Source organism: Gambusia affinis, linkage group LG09 (genome assembly GCF_019740435.1).
Source record: "Gambusia affinis linkage group LG09, SWU_Gaff_1.0, whole genome shotgun sequence".
Classification (NCBI taxonomy): Eukaryota; Metazoa; Chordata; class Actinopteri; order Cyprinodontiformes; family Poeciliidae; genus Gambusia; species Gambusia affinis.
In genome coordinates this window covers 16,841,227-16,864,863 of record NC_057876.1, presented here as the reverse complement: position 1 = coordinate 16,864,863, position 23,637 = coordinate 16,841,227, and the positions used below count along the sequence as shown (strand labels likewise).

The following is a 23,637-nucleotide window of genomic DNA, read 5'->3' as shown; positions in this document are numbered from 1 at the left end:
TTTTGAAAGGTTTACCCAACAAAAAGAAAGAAAAACATACATTTTCACAGTCTTTACAAAATACTTTGTTTAAGCTACTTTGGTAACAGTTAAAGCCTCGTCTTTGCCACAAATGTTGATCATCACCTGTTCTTTCCAGAACCTGTCCTGGTCCATCAGGTTAGATGTAGAGCATTACCGTATTGTAAGTTTCAGATCACCAGAAATGTTCACTCAGGTTAAAGTTTTGGGTTCTACCACAAAACGATGTTGGATCTTGCCTGGTTTCCTCCAGACATGCCATGAAGCTTGGCATCCAGACCAAAGTGTTCAGTTTCCCATTCATCAAACCAGGCAGTTTAGTTCCTCTTTGAAAACCTCCAGGTCATTCACTTATTACTGGGACGGGAGTTTCTGTCTGACTACTCTGCGATTCAGGCTTAATTGGTGAATTGGTGCAGAAATGGTTGTCCTTCTGGAAAATTCTCCTCTTTCCAAACAGCAACGTTGGTTCTCTGTGAGGACGACAGAAAACTAGAGGCGAGTCTTTCTACATCATGTCCAGGCATCTGAATATGCCAGAGGTGGGCTCAAGTCAAGTTTGAATCAGTGGACGTAGCTCAAGTTTCCGTGTTTTAATCCATTGTCAAAGGTTGTGAAAACGTACAATATGTATAATACGTGGGATTTTTAGTTTTTGTCGCTAATTAAATGACTAAATTATCAGATTTTTCTCTTGTAGAATTCATTGCAATGTCTTTGGAAATAAGGCTGCAACATAAAAACATGAAAACCTGAAGTGCTCTAATTGTTCTCAGGAATGACTTATACATTTTTCCAAAGACTAATTCAAACTTCTGCTCTGCTTCAGATGCATGGTGAATGTGCGGTCAGATGTATAATCTGCTCATTACCACCACAGTAACATGGCTGAGTTCATTCAAGCATTAATTCCTTCCTCAACTTCTGGTTCCCCTCAGCGTTTCACACCCAGGCGTCCAATCCTATTGACTCGTGGAGAGCACGCCTCAGTGCATCGGCTCCTGAAAGCAGAGCTCTTTATGTACACACAGGCGGCTATTGTACACGACTCACAAGTAAGGAACAAGGAGCCCAGAAAACAAAGTTTACAGCATATAAAAACAGCATCTATGAAGCCTGTGTCTTTAAAGTTCAACAATTGTTCCTCTGTTACTCTATACCTTCCTCCTCTACTTTGAAGAAACTTCTGTTGCCTTACATAATTAATTATATGTGTCAACTGTTGCTGCAGATTAAAGTTTAAAATGCTAAACATGATTAAACATGTAGCTAGAGGAGTTTAAAACGTTAGACGTGGGACCTTCAAAACTCAATGTGAAGCATTGTCTCCTGTTTCAAATACCACTGATTTATTCTTAGGTTCATTTAACATTTGAACAAGTCACTTGATAAAATAGCAAGAAAACATGTCCATTTTTAATTAAGAGAAATTAATGAGCAATTGTTACTAACATAACAGTTTTACTGAATTTCTCATATTCTACTTTATTTGTCTTTCTTCAAAAAAGATACATTTCTGCTTATGAATGCGGAACAAGTACATGTATTATAAAAATAAATATTCTATATGAGTGTTGTTTTTCAGCTGCAGGTCTCGATTTTCCCTAACAAATAATAATGAAAAAAAAAAGTAAAAAAAAAAAAGTAAAAAAAAAAGTCAGATTTTTGTAATACTCCTGAATGTCCAGTAGGGGTCATTCCTTTCATGTTTTTTGAAGATTTTGCACTTTAAGTTGTCCAAGGTGAAAACAAAACAAAATCTGCGGATTACATTTGTGCTACTGCTTATTTATAATTTAACAAATAAATTAAATTATAATTAATAAATTATTTAAATCATTTATTTAAATAAATAAATAATGATGTACTAATTCAAATTTTATATTACACTGAAGAAAATGAGAAAAAAAAACAACAACCTTAAATTTATTCTGTGGCGGGGAGGGGAAAAAAAAAAATCCTACGTTAAGAAAAAAAATATACATTTTCTTAAAATGCACAGCATAATGCTTATTGACTCTCCTGCTGTTGTTGCTTTACTGCATTTTCTATTATCCAGGAACTAACTCTCTTTTTGGTCATCCATTTAGCCAAATGTTGTGCATCATTATGCTACAGAAAGAAGCAGCAATTACGCTTTTTTTTTTTTTTACCCAGATTTTACTGTGGTCAGGTATTTAGAGTTTGCAATGCAATGCTTTCTAACATTGTTTCAATGGTCTTTTGAAGAGAAACGGAAACCACAGCATTACAGATCCTCTGGCATACTTAACAATAGCCATGAGGTGTTTTTTTAAAATTCCCATTCTTAGTCTCATTTGACCAGACTACATGAGTTTAGTTAAAATTCCTGTAGCATTGTTCAGCTCCACGTTTATCTCGGCATGCCTCTCAAACATCTGGTTGCAATGTAGCATCTGGACTCGGTGACCTCCACATGCCACTATTTTCTGCATGTTGAGAAAATAGTGGCATTCTCTAACCTAAAGACCTGAATGAATATCAGCATATGATGCACGTCTATTCCATTTAATCAGAATCTTATGTGATTTCCACATTTATCACAAGTTCTTTTTTTTGTTCTGTTAAATTTCATGTAAAACTACAAGGTTTCTATTTCTAGGGGTTTCTTAAGTTAACTGGTGTCATCACTGTGGAAACTCGGAGAATCAGTCATGAACCACCTCGAGTCTTTCTAATCGGAAAATACAAAAAATACAAGAGTGATTCATCTTTTATGCTGAAAGCTCATTTCTTGCAAATTCTAAAAGTCCTCTTTGAGTTACAGTTTGATTTCCTGAAAACAACACGTCAGCGTTTAACTTTAAAAATCAGTAGGAGGCAGATAAAATGAAATTTTGACATCTACCACATTGCTGATGCAGGAAGTGATGAAAGGCATTTTGAACAGCTTCCGAGCATTATTTTTCATAGTTTCATTCCATGCCAAACAGCACATAAAGAAGAATTTTTCTCAACCTCTGGTTGAACAGCTCTGCGTGGAAATCAGGTCCAAATTCACAAACCAGAGTCCCTGAAGCATCACCTCATCGACTGATCATGCTTGGAAAGTTAAGAGTTGCACCAAAAAGAAACAAACAGATACCGACAGAACCTAAATCCTTCAGACCAGGAACTTTACTATTGGAAATATTTGAAAAAATGTTCTGGCAAAGCCACGTCCTTCCAACTGTTTACTGCCACCCAAGTGAATCAAGCGTAACACCTGAGCGTTTGTTGTTCATTTCTGCTAATACCAATTAGAAGAAGAAGAAAGCAGAAGCTGAATTCCTTAAGAAACATTTGTGGTTTATTGTGATGTTCTCTGGTAAGCCACAAACTTACTGAAACTTAAACGTTTCAAAAGAAATAATTTTGTATTCTTAGGAAATCAGTGACTACTGAGGAGTATATTTGCTGAACAAGAAACATGTGGTTGGTGGATTAGTAAGAGGGTGCAGCTGTGACAGAAGGCAAAGCTGGCAGGCTGAGGGAAAGCAGGAAGATGAAATGATGTTAATAAATCTCCTTTCAGATGCCTTCATTTTAGTATCACTCTGTAGTGGAAACTGAGTCAAATTACTCCTTGATAAAACTGAAAAACTGTTAAAATGTGCTTTTATTTTTGTATGTTTTTTAGCCAAAGAGCCTCTTGCTGCATGTCGCAGACCTCTGCTCTAGACCAGTGGCCCCCAACCACCGGGCCGTGGACCGGTACCGGTTCGTGGACCAATTGGTACCGGGCCGCGCAAGAAATAATTAAATATGTCCGTTCTATGTATTGAGTCTGGAGGAGCTTTTATTTTGAAAATCCTAAACCGGAAGCTGTCGGTTACGTCTTGCGGGCCAACATGAAGCAGAATGAGTAAGAAACAACGACATCGGTCTCGAGCCTCACAACGTGCAACTCCTCCCTCTCCCTTTCCCCCTCCGCAGAAAATTAGGGGTTGATCGATCCGCTGTACTAAAAAGGTTGGGGACCACTGCTCCAGACAATAATGAACACATAAAAATGAACACAATATGGATACACTATAAACATATGAACAAGCCACAAGAAAAAAGGATGGAGCTAAAACAAAACCCAAATACTTAAAAGAATCTGATAATTACTAAATTAAAGCCATGTTGGCCTATTGTTGAGCTTAATTTAAGGTATGCTACATGGCACAGTCTATCCCTTGTAAATTACCCTAGACTCGGGAAAAAAGTTTTCTTAACATTCTTCCAACGCTGTGTTTATTGTACCTTGTTTTTAAACCAAAACTTTTTCCTTCCACTCAACTTTCTATAAATATGCTTATCTACAGTTGTCCTTGAACTTGACAGTGAGAGTCTTTTGGTCCAGTTGATATGTGTTGGATGGCTGTCAGAGCAGCTGTGGTCTCTGTTCCTGTTAAATTAATCATTAAAAATCATGTTAAATTCATTTTACTGACCTTAATCAAGACTTCAATTTTCCTCAGTTTTTCTTAGCAATAAGCTACATCAGTAACAGTAACAGATATAATAGCTTGTAATGCATTCCACTTTGTGGAATTAATACAAATCTCCTATTTTAATTTGGAAAATTTTTTAAAAGAACATTTTAGATCTGGATTTAAAGGGACGCATGTTTTTTCGAACATTTGCTGGTAATTTTAGCAACATTACAGTGACATTAGTTTAATCGGTTTATTATAGTACAAATGCACACCACACTGATCAGATGTGGTAAATGTGGGGAAGCTAAAGTTTGCCAATGCATTTCCAATGCTGTGTAATGAAAATGATGTAATTCCCAGTGCTAAAATGTGAGACTGGTCTGTGTTTGTTGTTGCTGCTGCTTTCACACGCTGGGAGCAGCAGCGCGGATCCAGATAAGTGATCGCATCTAGGCGACAGCCTCTGATTTGCTCTGATTCATCTGCTTTCCTTCTTGTGGCACAGCCAGCGATGAATACAGATGCCGTTTGCGTTTTTGAGAGCAGTCGGTGTTTTCAGAGAGATAAAGCGTGACAACCAGGTACAATGTGCTCCTGCCACATGCCTGCCGACGCAGGTCCTGTCTGCTCTTAACCTCCAAACTAAACACAACACCTCCCGCCTGCCTGGAAACTTCCTGACAGATAATGAGGTGACACATTTTGGTCAGGTCTTATGGTACAAACACTCTCACACACCGTATCGATCTGACCAGTTGCCTTCCAGTCCCGCAACCCAATTATCGTGTCAATGAACATACTCGTACTTCCTCTGGGCAACAGAACTGCATAGTTTAACTTATAACAGAACAATGTTGGAACTCAACCGTCTCATTGTTTCTGCCAGAAGGGCCTCTCGGAGGTGGATAAGAAAAAACAACATTTCAGGACTGAATGAAGAGCGTGGGAAAAAAAGGGGGAAAAACATGTGAAGGCTTCTGGCAAGAAGAAAAGAAAAACGAAAATAAGCAGTGGTGTGCAGGTGATTGAGTGGGGGGAAAAAAGAGCAACTTGTGCCACAAGTGGGATTTTGTTTTTTTACAGGAACAGCTATGACTTAATATCTATAAATCTATTAATAATCAATAGCCGTATGTTATTGTTTGGCGACGGATAGTGCACTATTAAAAAAAAACAAAAAAAGATTTCAGAAGGGCTCTTTTTTGTGCAGAAGAAACAGAGCAGGTACTCTAGCACCTCCTAGTGTCTATCTGTGTATGTTTCTGACAATAAGTGACACATGTTGAAGGTGTCGTGGAACTCATAGTTTAATATCTCAAATAAAGCAGAAAAAATAACCCTTTTTCAATGATACACAAGTAGTCAAACAGTAAACGGCAACCTAAGTCTGAAATATTTACACCTGATTACATTCAAAATGTTTATTTTAGCACAATCAAAATCAAGTGTTCCAAAAACACCTACTTCCCTATGAACTTAGCATAAGTGTGCCATTCATCAAATATCACAGTGTCAAAAAGAAAACAAGTGAAAATGTAAACAATGTTCTGGCTACAGAGGGAATAGCTTCAAATTGTAACTTAAGTGCTCTACATTATCTCATACTCCAGCAAAATTCACAGAAAAAAAAAGGTCCAGTTAAATCCATAAAGCTGATGCTGCAGTTTTTACTGCCGGGGCAGTTCGACCCCCCGCTGGGTGTCACAGCCCAACACCTCCAGGCGGAGGGCGATGTCATTGACCCAGCCCCGAGGATGGATACGGAGGTAGCGGGCAAACAAAGGAGGCTCAAAAACTGTGAAAACTTCCTCATCCGGATCGTTGTTGCCTGTGAAGATCTGATGAGGAAAGGGAAGAGTAAGAAGTCAGGAAACAGCACAGAAAGATGGCATTTATCATGTCAGTACATGCAGTTCCTCAGAAAAATACTCTCAGCTCTTTAAGTTTCTCACATTTTGTCTCATTACAGACACAGAACAGAAAAACATGAAACAGTGCATCACTGTGAAACTGAAGGACAATGATGAAGCTGCACATTGTTTTCAGGTATCCTGAGTCAATGTTTGTAATAATTTTTACTTCTTTGGGAAATAGCTCAAACTTAAACAGATTGGATGGAAATTGTTTTTGAACATACAATTTTCAAGTCCCAGCACATATTTTCTATTTGATCCAGGTCTGGACTCTAACACATGAATATGGATTGATGTAAAAAAAGAAAAAAAGAAATTGCATTGTATTTCTGGGTGGCTGTTTAGGTTTGTTGCACAGGTTGTAGATGAGATGTGACATTTTAGTTTTCCACCACAAATAGTAATTTGCTCGCAGAACAAAATATTCAATTTTGGCATCGTCTTTCACATGTTTGCTGTGACCCCTGCATGACCTCTCTTCACACGTTTCAAATTTAAATCCACGTATAATTTTCCTTCCACTCCACTACTTTGTGTTTGTCTAAAATCCCAATGAAATGCAAAATGTTTCTGCTTGTAAAGTCGTAGAAGAGCCTGTGGTATTAATACTTATACATGACACTGTATATTAACTTAATCCCAAAGACCAAATCATGTGGAAATAATCTCTATTTTTTCTTTCGCCAAAGATGTAGTTCAACATTTTTCAAGACCCACACTAACGCTGCAAAAAAACTGTGTTGACTCACTTACCGGCAGTCTCAGCTCTGATTCACCGAATAACTGAATAAATATTAGAGTTGAGAAACCTGCAGAGTCTGCCTGGCAGCTGTGACGCAGGCTTGAGTGTAAATGGAAACCGTTTGTGAATTTTTCTGCACACCTTTTCTCTCCGGGAGTTCTCCTCCAACACGCTGCTCCAGGAATGTCGGTCCTGACTGAATGTGACCGAGAACTCTGTTACCATCATCTGGGTCAGCATCGACCGTGCGCCTTGCGTGATGATGCCTGTGATCCGTTTGACCTTCCCCAAATCCACCTGCAGCCACTCGTGGGGGTTGTTGTTCTGAGGCAAACAAGATATTGAAGCATCTTCAGATTTCAAGAGGATATTCACTGTGTAGCTCAGTGTATGATCAACAAAACCTGGTGTTTTTAACAAAATTTGTTTTCAAAAAACGCAATGACTTTCCACAATCTGTGAAACCATCAATTTTGTTCCTGAGCATTCTTGGTAAAATGCTTTCCTGACATTGGTTTGTGGCTTTAAATTTAAGTTCTCCTGGTTTATGTAGTGGGATAATGATCCACATCATAATAAAAAGCCCAGTGACTAATAGGTCACCAAAACAAATCAAGGTTTTTAGATGGTCTAATCCAAGTCTGGAGATAAATTTTAAGAAGCAGTGGTATGAACTTAAAAAACAAGTTGTGTATTCTGGAAAACCTTCCAATGTGGCTGAATGGGATAAAACCCATTAGTTATTACAAACACTTTATGGCAGCTGGCGCCCAGGATGGCACAATCATTGGGGTGATTACTTTTCCATATAGATCCAGATTGGCTAAGACATGAAAAAAATGATTATGTGTTTATTCAAATTGTCTTGGCTTGATATAAAAATGTGTTTTTAGATCAAACAAAAACTTTGTTTTATTTGGAAACTTGTTGACAAAAAAGGCAAATAAAGAAGAAACACTTCTTCTCTATTTTCCTGCACAAACTCCAGAAAGATTAAAATACATATCTTCACTCAACTAGTGTTGTATAATTATTTGTCTTGAAATATAAAAAAAATAATTCGCTCACATATTTCTTTTAAAAAAAACAGCAACAAACTAATTTACTCTTAAGTTTAGAATATGGTTGTTGAGACACTGAAACACAGAAAAACAATGTTTCATCTGTGCATCATTTATTTCACTACTTTTCACTGGCACGATGTGGAAACCGGTTGTGGCCAAAAGTTTCAGCTTCAGTTCCTTCACTGTTGAAATTCTTTTGGTTTTATGCAACATTTTTGCTGTTTGTTCATCTTAGCCTAGAACTATCTTATAACCAAAGGTCGGCGCAGAGAGATTGACCTCTGTTGTTCTCCGGTGCCACAGCAGCTCAATGAGCTGCCACGAGGACAAGTCACACGCCTGCAGTTCACTTCTGGAAAGTGTTAAAACGATAAGCTGAAGAGGAGAGGAAACAGAAGCTGAAGCCAAACATGATAACGGAGTGTGAAGAGAGAAAGGTTAATGGTCCGCTATGAGAGCTTCACTGCTTCTTTGCCATTTGATGGAGACCAAATGTCACAGATAATGCAGACAAAAGGTTATTGATGGATTAAATGTCTTGAGTGTTGTCATTGATTAATTTCTTTATGCAGCGTGCAGTCGGCATGGTAATCAGTATATATACTTGCACTCGCAAAAAGTGAACACACCTTTGGCCTCCAGGCGTTGGCTCCACCGCTCTGGTGCAGGCGTGCGAGGAAGGGGCTCCAGCTTCTCAGGAAAGACGACTGAAATGATGAGGCGTTAAAGCTGCTGTCAGGAATTCTCCCCTTCTCAAGTCCCAAAGGCAGAGAGCAGCCTGCTCACACACACAGACACACATAAAACATACAGTCTGAGTCATTTCTCACTTTCTCCAAGTACTAAAAAAAGAGTTGAATCAACTCACTGTTCAGATCGCATCCCAGCAGCTCCAGACGGAGAGCGGGTTTCTGCTTGTAGTCGTGTGGATGAATCCTGATGTAGCGAGCCACTAATGGCGGAGAGAATCTGTTTTCCTTTGTCTTGGAGCTGTCCAGGTTGCCACGAAACTTCTGCAGCACAGTTAGAGTAGTTTTGGATTTTTCATTGTTTCATTAGTTTTATTTAGTTGTGACTTTTTGATGGTCTAATTCAGTTTGTTTTTTCATTAGTTTTACAGTGGATTTGCTAGTTTTTATTAATTATAATTAGTGTAGATATTAGTTTCAGTTAAATTTTTATTAGCTATGTTGGTAGTTTTAATTTTTTCATTCTTTGGTTAATTTTTAGGTGGAAAATTCAAAAAGGTCAAAGTATAGTGTTGTCATAACTATGCTTGTCCTTAAACATCAGCTGGGTAATGTATACTCAACAGATGATACAATTTTCTAAAAATTAATTAAATTATTGTCAAACAACCAATTGTCAAATATCCCAACTTTTGCAGTCCTTAAAATGATGACTAGGAGTATCGTAATTTGATTACAGCTGACGTAAACTGCATGTGCGAAAAAATATCAATTTTACATCAAACCGAAAGGCTAATAAATAGATTAATTACACAAAACAAGGATTGCTATAGCTCTAATTTCAGTATGTTTTAGTTAGTTTTATAAACACATGATATAGTTTGCCTTAGTTTTTGTGTTTTCCCCATTAATTACCGTTTTTATTTATTTTAGTTAACAAGTGACACAATTCCTTTTTTTGACGTAATGACACCCAGGCCATTTGGATATCCGATACGTATCTGACCTTTTCAAATGTGACCTGAAGCTCAAGGTCAGGTCGCGTTCATTCGACGTTAACGTCAGTGATTCTCAGCAAATATCGCTATTCTGCGTCCTGAAACTCGCAAGCGGGAAGAAAAACAACAATCATGACGGACTATAATGAGGATGAAGTTGCTAGTATGGTGGCTGCAGTCGGACAACAACTTCAAATGTGTATGCTATGCTCCACCGTTAGCATTCATGTTTACTTCTGCAAACTCTGAGCACTACTTCTTTTTTATGGCGGTTGGCAAAACACTATGCGCGACGTTATTGCGCCCTCTACTGCGCATGCGGGACACTTTCAGGCCGTTTGGCATTCTTATGTGGAAGTATGAACTATGGCAAAAAAAAAAATCCGCTTAGACAAAAAATCTGACTCGGCTCACTTCATGTTGCAGTGTGAACCTAGCCTTAAGTTCAGCTTTTTTATTTTGTTCATTTTGGTTTACTATAATAACCTGTTAGAGAACAGTTCAGACTAAAGGGACTATGAAGATTATCACACAGCTGTTTAGCCTTTGCTGTGGACGCACCCTGGTGTTAATGGAGCTCTTTCCCCTGTAAGTGGTCCAAGTCTCTTGGTTGAGGCTGTAAGACACTTTGAAGGTGGCGGTGTAGTGGTCCCTCAGCTTCGAGCTCACCCCCTGTGTCTGGATGCCATGCAGCAGGGTGGGCCTCAGAAGATCAACCTGAAACCACAAATTATTTTACACTGACTGTTTCACAACAATACCTGAGCTTTGGCTTTATGTGTCAGGTGTAAATGCTCAGAACGTCTTACCTGCAACCACGACTTGATGCCTTTTCCCATCCAGGCGTTGTAAAAACCAGTCATATCGAGTCTTGCCAGCCTTGGCTCCCAGTTACCTGGAAACAGAAACATAAACCAACATAAAGACTATAACCCCATCTTACTTCCTGATGTTTGTATTTCATAAAGCTGAGGTATTTTCTTTAGATTGACTGATTATTGTGCTAATTCTTTTGGTACTGTCACTTTAAAAAGCCTGTTGCATATAAAAGAAAAACCCAGCTGGTCTTACCACTGTGATCTGATGCTGTAATCTGGGAGTCTTCAATCCGCCCTGATTTCATTCCCAGAGGTAAAACACACTCTGCATGTCACAACATCGAAAGAAAAGTTTAGTAAAGTGTGTCAGTGTTCCTAAAATATAAAATACACACAAAAACACATTTAAAGCAAACAGCTTTAAAGCAAACAGCTTTAAATGTGCGGTATTTAAATTTCAGTTGTGAAATGTGTTTCAGCATTTTGACCTTTTCTGTAACTGATGAAACTTTAGATATTACCCTGAGAAATGAGGGGATTCTGGCATAACTCAACTCTGAAATTAGAGTGGACATTGATGAAGGCCATGACTCAAATATTGTAATGAAACGCTTTCTGATTCATATATTCAGCTTATTGTTCCATCCTTTTTATTTCTAAGAAATACAAAATTATTTTTTAATTAGTAATAAGCGTAAAACTCTTATTACCATTTCCTGAACTAACTATCAGTCTGGAAAATATGGCCTATCAATTCAAATGTTACACACTGTGATATATAGCAAATCAGGCATTTATTCCTGATAAATGCCTCACTTATCAGGCAGTTCCCAGAAAATTTTAATTTTATCTAAGCCTGATGAAAAAGACAGGACCTCCAACAACAGACTAAAGTTGTTCTAACTTTAGTCTAGTTAGAACAATTCTGACATCTATGGCACAAACAGAACCATAGATGTCAGCATAAAAATATCAAGGATTCAAAAAAACTGATGACAAATCTCAAAAACAATCCAAAAGTTTGGGGAGTTTTTCTTATAGATATGCATGTCCCAGGATAGACCCAGTAACACAGAACAATTCAAAAGCATCCAATTCAATCAGTACTTCTATCAGTAGGACATGTGTGCACCTACGTGGATCATAGACCAAGAGTCTGGCTCTCATCCCAGCCAGCTGGTATTCGCCGATGGTGCACTCCACTAACCATGTCCCAACCGTGGCAGGTTTCATCTCCACCGTCCCAAAAACCCCTTCAGGAATGAGAACAGAGCAATGAGTGAGACAGAGAAAGTTATGGAAAATTCATGTTACATAAAAATGTATTTATTTCTTAATAATTAATTAATGTTGCTTATTAGTTTTTACAGACCAGATGTTTTATTGTTTTTTTTTTCTTTAGACTTTGATTGATTGATATTATGCTACTGTTTATTTATAAGTTAGCATTCAGTGCTTGCCAAAATAGTTTAAGACAGTTTGGATGGTTTGGACAGCAGCAAGAGTCGGTAACATCTGAACAACCACAGTAAGTACAGAACAGGTGCACCACAAGGTGGGTTGGTGCCGATATGCAGAAGTCATTGGGCATGTGCTTGGGTACAGTCTGGACAGGACGCCTGTCCATCAGAGGCCAACACAGAAACAAAAAGGCTAAACAACCAAAGGACAATTTAGAGAGACCAGTTAACTTTACTGTCAGGCTTTTGGACTATGTGAGTTCTCTCTAGGAGCCCCTAGAGAGAACTCACAAATGCATGGGGACAACAACAGAACTCCAGACTATCACTATTAATTATAAAAAGACATCAAGGGAAGACATTTCCCTTCTAGGGAAAGTATGGATACAAATGTGTGTTTGAGTGTGTGTTTTTACCTGGAAACAGGTTGAAGACACCCATACGATGTTCTTGTTTAGAATGGACAGTGAAAGGCAAACCATGGAAGTGGACGGCATGGTACTCTCTGTCGCCTCCAACATTAAGAAGGTGCCACCTCACTGGCTGATGCTGGGCCACAACCAAACCGGGAAGAGTCTCGGCCACATAGCCATTTATGGCTAAGGAAAAATATTTGTTGCTTTTGTTAATGGACTCATTATCGAGCAGAAAAAGCAAGCTTTACAAGAAACACAATGAATCACCTGCAAACTTATTGCTGGTGTGGTACCAGGGATCCTGTGTGTTGGCCTGGCAGGGGGGAGAGCAGTACCTCAGCAGGTTCTCCTCATGGTACCAGCTTTTAGTTTCATCAAAGGTGTGGAAGAGCAGGGAGAAATCCTGGATGTCTGGTTGCATATTGAGGTTATTCTGCCATTTGTAAGTCTGCAAGGTTCCAGGCTTACAGATCACAAGTGGACCAATCAGACCAGAGTGAAGGTCCCTCTCCTGTATGAGACAAAGAAATTAATCGAGAATGTTTGCTACATGAATCAGTTTTTGAATGTGTCAGTAACACAGCAGCAGACCTTGTCCACAGTGGAGTAGTAAGCTCCAGTCTTGCAGTTAAACTCAGGATCAGAGGGTCCTTGTTTCTCAATAATTTTCCAGTTGTAAGTCCGGATCTGTCCCGGAGGAACAGGTTCTCCAGGAATACCAAAGGACGCACTGCTCTGTCCGGGGCTAACATGCTGGCTGCGGTAATACACTCCATGAAGATGAAGGGAGTAGGGTCTCTTGGCATTGTTCTTAAAGGTCACCTGAGTTAGGACACGGCATAAATGAGAAACATTAGATTTGACTTCATAATCAGAGGTATTTATACTCTGGTCATTAACAAACTTGACCTATTTTCTATGACAGATCACAAACAAGCAGGAAGAAGAGGAACAGAAAACACTTTTCTTATACTTCTTTCCATTCAGAGGAAGAAACTCACTGTGAGGAGATCGTTAACTTCAGTTCTGATGACAGGTCCCAGGATTCCCAAGTGTTCCTCAAGCTCTCCTCTGTTGATGGGCTCTTTGAAGTCTTTATCCACGTAAGCACGATACACCACCTTCGTATAATAAGGAAGGAACTTCCTCATCCCCCGACGCATGTCTCTGATTCGAGGAAAATCAAGTATTAAGAACTGCTCTTTCAGTGAGTGAGAAGAATCACTGTTTGTACTCTTGTAGAACCACTTTTCACAACAATTTCAATTGCAAGTCTGCAAAGTTATGTCTCTACTAGCTTAACAATTCTAGACATTCATACGCTACTTTGCAAAAATAGCCCAAGTTTGGTCAGACTTTTATTCCCACCTGGGTTTAATGAGTTGATTTGGTGTTTTGATGCCATAATCCCATGTGATTTCATCTGCGGCGATGTAGTAATTACGGGGTTTGGTTTCTCCAGTGCGCGGAACAACTAAACCGGTGCCAAATATTTCTGATGAACCGTTCACCTGTTGAAACAATTAAATATTTATAGCAGTGAAGCAGAAGGTTTTTATTCTCCTGAATAAGACAAAAACTAAACATGTGTACCTCACTGTTGTAGTCATCATACTCAAAGGACAGATTGACCTCTGTTGTGTTGTCATCAGTGAAGTTATATTCCAGATCCAACAGATCATCTAAAAGACCCTCATATTCAGAATAGTTGTAGTTTTCATCCATCTCCTCCACTGGAGAGATTAAGTTTTCAGAGTGGACCTGTTGACTTTCTGATGCATCGCCATTTAGTGTGATGTCATTGTTTTCTGTCCAGTTCCCAGCTGCCTCTCGTTTCTGTCTCCCACCTCTGTTTAGTTCTGCTTCAGTCAGATTTTCAGGAGTTGCCCAGCCCCCATCTCTCTCTACTTCTTCCAGGACATCTTCTGGGATTCCCACCTCTGAGGGAACTTGTTCCCTTTTTACTGACGCCACCCGCACTCTCTTCAGCTGACACACGCCATGTGCATCTTCTCCCAAAGTTACATTTTGATCAATTGTGTTGTTGGCGACAGGTTTTTTGCACACTCGAACCAACATTGTGCCATTCTGAGGTCTCAACCCCCTCGGTTGCAAAAGTGCGTTGTCCATATATTCAGAGATATCTTCATCATCATCACGGTCGACCAGAGAAAACTCTCTGCAGACACGGACAGTGTAGCGGATGGTCATTCCTCGACTTCTAAGCTTGCTGTCAAAGGCACTTATCTCCCACTCACCTGGAAGAGAAAGTCAGGATGTAGTGCCAAATAGCTGGTTTAGATCAAAGCATACTGATGTGACAGAATGGCCCAGTCAAAGTACAGACGTAAATCCAATTGAGAATTTGCAGTAAGACAAGGACATTAATGCTCACAAACACTTTCCGTTTGCACATGTAACCTCTACATGTGCAGAGGCTACATGAACTCTGCACATGTACAGTTCAGACTCTACATGTGCAAAGCTGCAGCTGTAACCACAGCAGATTATCGTTCTACAAAGTATGGACTCAGGTGACTATATAAAAACGCCTGCTCCCAGTTTATGATTGCTAAAGATTATTTTCCATTTCTCAGTTATGTGTTACTTTGTCTTGAATTATCGCTTAAAATCCCAAAGAAATACATTAACGGTTATGGTTATAACTGATAAACCTGTATAAAAATTGTTGATAAGAACTGATAAATGACTCCATGTTGTCCAAACCTTATATTTCAATCCACGCCTTATGAAATGAAGAGTATTTAGGAATATTGTGTTGGTCATGGGAATCATCTGAATGGCAACTCCCATCACTTCAAATACATTTATGTATCGCCAATTAAACTAGAATCTCTGAACACGTTCATGTTAGGAACGGGGTGTAAATGTGAGCTTTTCCCTCACCGATCACTTCTGCCTCCATGGGAATAGTTACAGCCGTCATGGGGAAAAGGGTGAGAACAGACTGGTAGACGCCTTGGTACTGAAACAGGTTTCCAGTGAAATAGACGGAGAGGAATTCACTCTGGGTTCCCACGTTGGCCACGTGCCAGAAGGGAACATCCGTGTGGCACATGACAAACTGACGCCCGCTAAACATGGTGCCGTTTATACCTGCAGGGGGAGGCACATTCAAAGTACATGTTTTTGTTTTCACACTATCCACTAAAAAGGCTGTAAAAATCTACAGAGACAAAAAACAAATGCAAACATGTTGAACTCACTGTAGATGACATTGGACTCATAGAACTCAGGGTCTGAGGTGTTGTAGGAGCTTTGAGTTGACCTCTTCATGTTTTCCTGAAAGTACCAACTTCTGTTCTCATCAAACACAGCAAAAATGAGACTTTGCTTCTGGTCGGGGCCCAGCTTCAAGGAAAGAGCAAACAAAAAAGCGTTAAAGCCACTAGCACACACTAAGGAGAGTATATGTCTGATGTGTTTTTTCATCTCACCAGATTTCCTCTGCGGTCAATAGCGTTGGGCTTGCAGATGAGTAGCGTCCCCACCAACCCAGAGGCCAGGTCCTGCTCTGGGGAGATGGTGCTTTGATACAGCTGAGTCAGGCACTGGGGGTCTCCATCCAAAGGTCCGTCATCTGAAGTTAGCTTCCAAATGTAGACAAACGTCCTGTTGGGTGGGACTCCCAATGTACGCAGGTCACGCAAAGCAGCTGTTTAGAGAGATTTGAGCAGGTTGGAGAAAAACTGATACTAGTGAGAAGATCTTCAAAGATTTATGAGGTTCTGCTAATTTTACTGAGCTGTTCAGGATTTTACATGAAAGATGAATGCATAGGTGAGGCGGAAGGACAGTAAGACGGAGTTACAAAAAAAAATATATTCTAAATAAAAATTTGAAAGATTTTTTTTTGCTTTTGAATTCCAGACTCGTTTGTTTTAATATAATTTTTTTTTTTTTATAAAAACTGCCTTTGGAAGCAAGTCATATGTAGAGATAACCTTTCTTAGAAATTTTAAATGATCAAAACTTTATTCAAAGTTAAGCTTCTTGGTTGGTGTTCACTTGTTTATTTTAAAAGTAAATGTTTACTATATAAACCAGACAATCATGGATTTGCAGAAATAATTGAATAATTTACAAATCAGCAGTCATCTGTCAGTAACTACGATTTACTACTAAAATAAACAGATATCTACTTAACATTAATGAATATGTATATGGTTATATGATTTGTTGAAGGCAATGTCATAAAAGCAAAAACAAGTCACAAATGAAAAGACAGGGAGCTCAAAGAGATATTATTTTAACAGGGATTAGCACTTAAAATTATTTTACTGAAAATTGGGGACAGATTTAATTTAGAGCTTATTGATTTATGGCACAGCCAAATAACATTTTTTAAATGATATTTCGGGTCTCATCTGATTTTCTCCATTGATATACTGCATTGTAAATAGTCTATCTTTTTTACTGTTCAATATACATGCAATGCATGTTATTGTTATTGCTGTTAATCTTGCTTCTTATGTATTGTTTTCTTTAACACTTTGACTTTTGGTGTGACCGATTATATCTGTTGCTTCTGTTACACTTGAATTCCACAATAAAGGCTGATTCTATTCTATTCTATTCTATTCTATTCTAAATTCCCCCTCGACTTGCCCCTGTGAGAATGTGCCACTCTGGTGGTTTCTGTGATTGCAGGAGATTCACACTTCCTCCTTTTCCTTGTTGCGTTACTGCTAACACAAACTTGCATCAGCACCAAGCGGACATCCAGAGCCTGAAGACATCTCTGTTATTCTCCACTAACACAATGAATGCAGATTTCTTTAGAGCTTAGGCTTACCATGATTGTATCCCGGTCCTGGAACGATCTCGGTCAGGCCATTGGGGTAGATATTGAAAGGGCGACTGGCTAAGTTTCTAAAAACAATCTGGAACAAATCAACAAAAGGCAGATAAATAAAAATAAAACAAACAAACAAACAAACAGAGCAGATTGTTAGCATGCAATCTTCAAACAACTCACAGAGATTTGATCATTGACTCTTCCTTTCAGTAGGGGACCCAGCAGAGTCCGAGAGGGATTCTTCCTCACAGTGAAGGAGCCATCTGTGTATTCAACATACACAACCTTCTTATATGTGTAACCAAGGTGATGGGGAGAAGCAGGCAAATATCTGGACTGTAATTCACTGATAAGAAGAAAAAGAAGGGAAACAATTAGTTTAGCAATAAATATTTATGCTTTTTCCTTTTTCCTTCCACATTTCCTCACCTGTCTGTGGGTTTCAGATGAGGAGCGTAGTTCCAGGTGACTTCCTCAGCAGCAATATAGTGGGTTAAGAACTGGAGGCTCGGTCCTCCGCCAGATCTGGGTTGGACTTGTGGTTTTTTTGTTGGAGATAGCTGTATGTCGAACTCATAATCATGGTCAATTTCATCTTCTTTAACCTTGCGCAGTTCCTTGGTGACAGGCTCTGGGCATTTCTCCACCGTAAACAATGCATTCATGCCATCTATGGAACAGTTAATGTTGGTTATTCCAAACTTCAGGAGTTGTGATTATATTCTAATAAGGTAAACTAATTTCTTTTTTGTTCTTTACCATATCGATGAGCGTGGATCTGACAGCTGATGAGAAACTGGCCCTTGGTTGCCGGTCTCATTTCTGCAGTGATGAATGTCATTGGAGTCACTTCTACTGTGACTTTACGATGGGTCAGTACCTGGAAATGAACAATTCATAATACATAGATTTCATTTAGATATTAGACTCAACTAACTGTTAGAATAAAAACTTTAGACAAAATTATAAAAAACTACTTTCCAGATAACCTTTTAGCCAAATGTGTTTAAGCTTGATACCACCTGTTAACCTCAGAAGTTCTGGAGCCCAAGCCGGCTTTATGTAAATGTTGCTGGATGTTTGTAGTTCTGATTTCCACAAATTTAAAAGCAAAAACCTGCCTAATGAATAAGGAATAACTTGTGTAGTATTAACCCATTTTTTTACCTTAAAAATGTTTTTGTGTGTAAAAATGAGACATAAGAAATAAAAAATTGTCAGTCTGAATCAGATAGATAGTTTTTACCATGTTTATTTACAATAAAAATTGGAGCAATGAGTATGTATTGCTTTGAACTGATGCCTCAAAATAAAATTTGGTGCAACATTTTCATAAAACCCAAATAACTTTTTTTATTGGAGAAAAAGTTAAATTTCTTCCTTCCATTTCACATTAACTTTTCATAATATGTGAAAAAACTTAAGTGGTTTGAATGTTTTTCCAAAGAACCATAAATGTGATTGTATATTGTCCCTCCAGGCAGCCATCCATAGCAGGTCCAGCCTGTTCCAGGAGTTCACAAGCCAATTCAAACATGACCTGGTATAAATTAAGTTGCCCCAGCAGACTGAGTTCTTTTGAACAAAAGCTAAGGAGGAGTTTATCATGCAGTATAACTTCTGTTTATAAATGCAATTAATCAATATCTGTTTGGAAATCCGAACATCATGTTTAAATTTGCAAAGTCTCTATAGATACGTGATAAAATGGGCACACAACACCAATAAGCAAACGCAGAGTCTGAAGTTTCAACCGTCTTTAAGATTTAAGGACGAAAACTAATTAATATCTAATTCTCATGAAAAATTAGATCGGATCCATAAGTGCAATAAAATTGTCTGTTCTATTTTAAAGCAAACCAATCCTCATGTTATCCTATTTTAACATATGTTACAGACAAGAGTGGTAATGATGAACTGATTAGACAGTAAAATAATTTAAGGATTCATCCTTTATGGAAAACACCTTGCTTTATTATTATTATTATTTTTTTTCACATTTAAAAGCTGCCTGTAGAAAGAACAGCTCCACTGTTTTCAGAGTTCTCGGGTTTGTATGTGCAGCCAACAAAGATGCTGTTATGCTCTTGGATGAACAAACACAATCTCACATATAAAGGTCATCTTTCTCTAGTAACTTTGGCTGTATCATGCAGTTCTTGACAGAAATGCCAGAAGGAGATCTGCTAGACCTCCAACACTGCAGACCTGAAGCATTTCCTGAGCGCCCTGCAAGCATCTTATCTGGCAGAAATCCCTGACCGGTCTGCTGTGACTGACTCTTATCTGAAGTCTTTGTTTACCTGCAGTGTGTGACCCTGGAAGCGAATGGAGTGGATTTCTGGACTAGTGCCCAACCCGATCATATGCCAAGACACCGGGTCATTACCCTGACACATTGTTAAACCTGCACATAGACAGAGAGAGATTCAGTGGAATCACTGAGCAAAGCGTTGGACGTGCTTAACATTTCAGCATGCATGTAAGCAGCAACGTCTTCTACGGTGTGTTAAGCAGCTTACCAGGCAAAGTGGCGTTGACGTATCCATTGATGGTGTGGTATTCCTTCCTGCCGTCGCTTCTCCTGAACTTCTCCCTGCCCGTCCTCTGCCCCACCTCTCCATACCAGCTTTTAGTCTCATCGAACACGGCAAACAGAAGGACAAATGCTGGGAATCTCCTCTGGCCGTCCTCTGTGAAAGCTCCTGATGCAGGATTTTAAAGTTAAATGACTTATTTGGTGAAATATCCAGGTTTTAAATTTCTTTCTAAACTACCAGCTTCTGTGAATCAGGAGTACTTTATGTATTTTTATGAATCATTTCCAGCAGCTCACTGACTTGATTTACAGATGAGCAGGGCGCCGATGAGTCCGGAGTTCATGTCTCGCACCGTGTCCACCTGGGAGGAGTATGAGTATGTGAGGCAGTCAGGGTCACTGATGGTCGGGCCGTCACTGAGGCTGATGTCCCAGATGTACTCATAATATCCGCCGGGCTGGACGGCATCATCCTCCTTCTCCTGCCCAGTGGTGGAGTCATCATATCCAGCTCCTGGAAGGAGAGGATATTGCATGAGTTGTTTTAGCTACCAAGGTGGATCAAAAGAGTCAAAGCTGCTCCCACTAAAAGCCTAAAGATAGGAAAAAGGTCAGGAAGTATTTAAAGTTCTTTGGGAAGCAGTGACTCACAGCAAAAACATTAATCAGACAAATGGACATCAAAACAGCTGAAAATGTTCTTTTTTCCCATCAACTTTAAAATGATCCACTTGTTCGTGCTGGTCTTTCAGATGAAATCTAAATAAAATGTGTTACATTTTGCAGTTGTGATGTGATAAAATATGTAAATAGTAAAGGCAGAATGCTTCTGAATAGGCTAAACCCCGAACGTGACAAAAGCAGCTTTTCAGATTATAAAGTCAGTTATTGGGATCGAGCTGTTTGCAGGAAGTGATGCTTCGGGACGTTTAGCAGCATTAGACTCTAATCCAGTGCTGTCTGTGAATGGGATTAGCTATGAAGCACCACACGTGGGTAGAAGAATCTCATAAGAGCCAGAGAGATGAGCAGTTTGGCTCCCGCAACCCGCAAAAGATCTGCACACATGAGATAATAGTGACCGTTGTTCTCTGGCACTTCTTGAGAATCAAGAAGTTGTTTTTTTATGGGGGTTCCTGTTCATTGAAAGCATTTTTTTTTTTACAGTTTATTGATAATAATGTTATAAAAACTGCCTCATTTATTACATGTCAAGTTCCTTAACCCTTTAACTGCCATGAGGACGCCGGTGTCACCACTGACCCATTGACCTGCATGTGACATTATTTGGGGTGACAGTTAAAGGGTTGAAAAAGGAAACTACTACGCAGTGACTCAAACATTTAAATAATCCCACTTGGTAATGTAACTCACTGAAACAGTAAGCAGTCAGTTTGCAGCTAGTTCTGTCTGAATTTTCCATTTCCTCATCTGCACTGCAACAGGTCTTTAAATCTTACCATGAGTCAACCATCTGAGTCAATTTCTTGCTCATTATTTGACCAAGGAGAGGGGAATGCTGCTCACTGATGTTTTACCCATGTTGCTGTGTTCCAGGAGCAACTTTGAGGACAAAAAAATGCTGGGTATTTTGGTGGCTGACCTTCAGACTGCTTCCAGTAGGTGATCCCCACGGGGCTGATACTGTAGGGCTGAGACGCCAGGTTTTTGAAGTGGACCACCACTCTCTCCCCAGCCTGGGCCACAATCACTGGGCCCTGAATACCTGCCATCACATAATATGAGATGATAGAATATTAACATTTTCAAACAGATATGATGTTTGTTAATGAGAAAAAGTACGTTTATGCTAGATACAGTGACAGCGTATGAGGAGGGACGATCTTCTTCATATTATTATTACTTGTATTATTATTGCAGTAATATATAGTATAATCATATATTGTTTGAATGTATGAGAGGAAATAAGAAATATTGATGAATTGCAGCATTTATTGCTTTATAATTAATAGAATATTAAAATGCTTTATTGTTGTCTCTTGATAAGAGTTTTCCTCCCTCGTTTTTTGGCTCCAAGCCTTCAAGTAATATCAGACGTACACGATAATGTTAGGAGAGTGGCAGAATTTTAAAATGTCTGACTTTTGGGAAATTTAAAAAAATACACATATATGTGTGTCAGCATATTGAAATCAACTGCTTTGTATGAAGATGTGTACCTACTGATTATTAAGTTCTCTTTTAAATAATTAGATAATTAAAAAAAGTAAAATCTAACCACATTTTCATTTTCACAGTCAATTTAATAAAATTCCTGAAATTCTGCGATAGGGTGTGACACCACAGAATTATTAATGCTTTTCCATTCACAAAGCTTTCAAGAGGCACTGCTTGCTATTCATTCATTCATTCATTCATTCATTATGTTACTGACAAGTTTCCTGCCGTCATTAAGTAAGTGTAAATGAAAGTGTGCACCACCCACCTGTCCAGGCTGGTCTGGGTCTGGGCACAGTGAATGTAGCATCTGTGTACTCCCTGTAAACTGCCTTGATGTATTTTTGAGGAATGGTTTTGAGGTTTCCTCTAAAGAAAATTAAGAATTAGTTAGCCACAAGACCAACTTAGGATCAAGGTACAGTACTACACTTTTCTCTGATCATTTAGATGAAACTGACCGCACATTTAAAGCAACTGCAGTCGGAGTTGCTTACCTTTGCTCGGATGCGCGGCCCCCATCGTCCAGGTGGATGTAGTCCCATCCGATCTCCACCACTGCTATGAAGTATTCTCTAACCGCGTCCTGTTGGGCCTCCCCGGCGGAGCAGCGGAGGAGGAGCGGCAGCAGGAGCAGCAGCTGTGTCCTCATCCCTTCAGTGTGCGCACCTGTTAGCTTCACTTCAATGTCCCGGTGTGAAACACTAACCAGGCTCTGCTGCGCCTCCTCTGGGCTCCGATATTTAAGGGAGGAGGGAGGAGAGGAAGGTCAAGAAGACGGTGAAGGGAGAGCACGTGGGCGAGGAGCACGCAGTCGTGACATCACATTAGTTTCTCTGGAAGATGAGTTTGTGTTGGAGACGCCTTAGCAACTCTGCACTCTGACCATTAAAATGACGGGGTCATAGCTGGAGGTTGGCATCATTGTAAAGGTTTAACAATTTAAAAGAAGTTATCAATGAATAAATGAGAAGCTATTTATGAAATAAAACATAAATAAGATGTGTATTTATCTATGTATGAAGTTACTTATCCACTCAGAAAAAAGGCTTCACATTAAAATGTTATTGTTAACTGAGTTTTTTTTTTATTACAAACAAACATAATTGAAATTAGGCAAAAAAAAAAGAAAAAAAAAAGAAGAGAAGTCATAATAGGCAGCAACATTAAAATAAATTAAGCCCTTCAGGACTCCATTTGAGCATCTTTGATCGTTCAAAACATGGTTTACTTACACTTACTTGAGATTTTTTAAAAACAAACTTTGACATGAAAGACATCTAAATCTAAAAACACATTTTAAGTAGAAGTGTGAAAAGTGCAGTACATAGACTGGGTTAGCCAGGGCTTAATTATTTTTAAATGTCTGTTCATTTGGGAAACCTTTATGTTTCATGTAAAACAAAGGTGTAATGATGTTAAGGAGGATTTTATGCAGTGGAAACATTATTTCTCAGAACATTTAGAATGTTTCTGACATCTTGGATGGTTCCACAATTACAGTGATGAGAGTATGAATGCCATGCAATGGGTAGCAATCAAAATCCACAAAGAAG

General features: G+C 39.0%; 1 protein-coding gene across 1 annotated transcript; it reads right to left on the bottom strand.

Annotated features, from left to right (window-relative positions):
- Positions 1-5,727: 5,727 nt before the first annotated feature.
- f8 (coagulation factor VIII, procoagulant component) lies at positions 5,728-22,804 on the bottom strand. Its single transcript, XM_044126930.1, has 27 exons — positions 22,579-22,804; positions 22,350-22,450; positions 21,507-21,629; positions 20,205-20,417; positions 19,887-20,069; positions 19,668-19,771; positions 18,124-18,244; positions 17,794-18,034; positions 17,545-17,710; positions 17,362-17,449; positions 16,004-16,221; positions 15,773-15,917; positions 15,453-15,662; positions 14,139-14,803; positions 13,914-14,056; positions 13,547-13,712; positions 13,137-13,367; positions 12,813-13,056; positions 12,546-12,728; positions 11,806-11,922; positions 10,923-10,994; positions 10,661-10,746; positions 10,413-10,568; positions 9,033-9,177; positions 8,794-8,942; positions 7,242-7,424; positions 5,728-6,283 (listed from the first exon to the last, which is right to left on the bottom strand). The coding sequence occupies exons 1-27, from the start codon at positions 22,731-22,733 to the stop codon at positions 6,113-6,115; spliced, it is 4,779 nt and encodes a 1,592-aa protein (XP_043982865.1). The 5' UTR covers positions 22,734-22,804; the 3' UTR covers positions 5,728-6,112.
- Positions 22,805-23,637: the final 833 nt, after the last annotated feature.

Coding starts and splice junctions, on each gene's coding strand:
- f8 (XM_044126930.1), bottom strand. CDS start 22,733: ATGAGGACACAGCTGCTGCTCCTGCTGCCGCTCCTCCTCCGCTGCTCC. Junction 20,418..21,506: donor CTACTGGAAGCAGTCTGAAG/GTCAGCCACCAA, acceptor CTCTCCTTCCAG/GAGCTGGATATGATGACTCC. Junction 16,222..17,361: donor AGGACCGGGATACAATCATG/GTAAGCCTAAGC, acceptor CTCTCTAAACAG/CTGCTTTGCGTGACCTGCGT.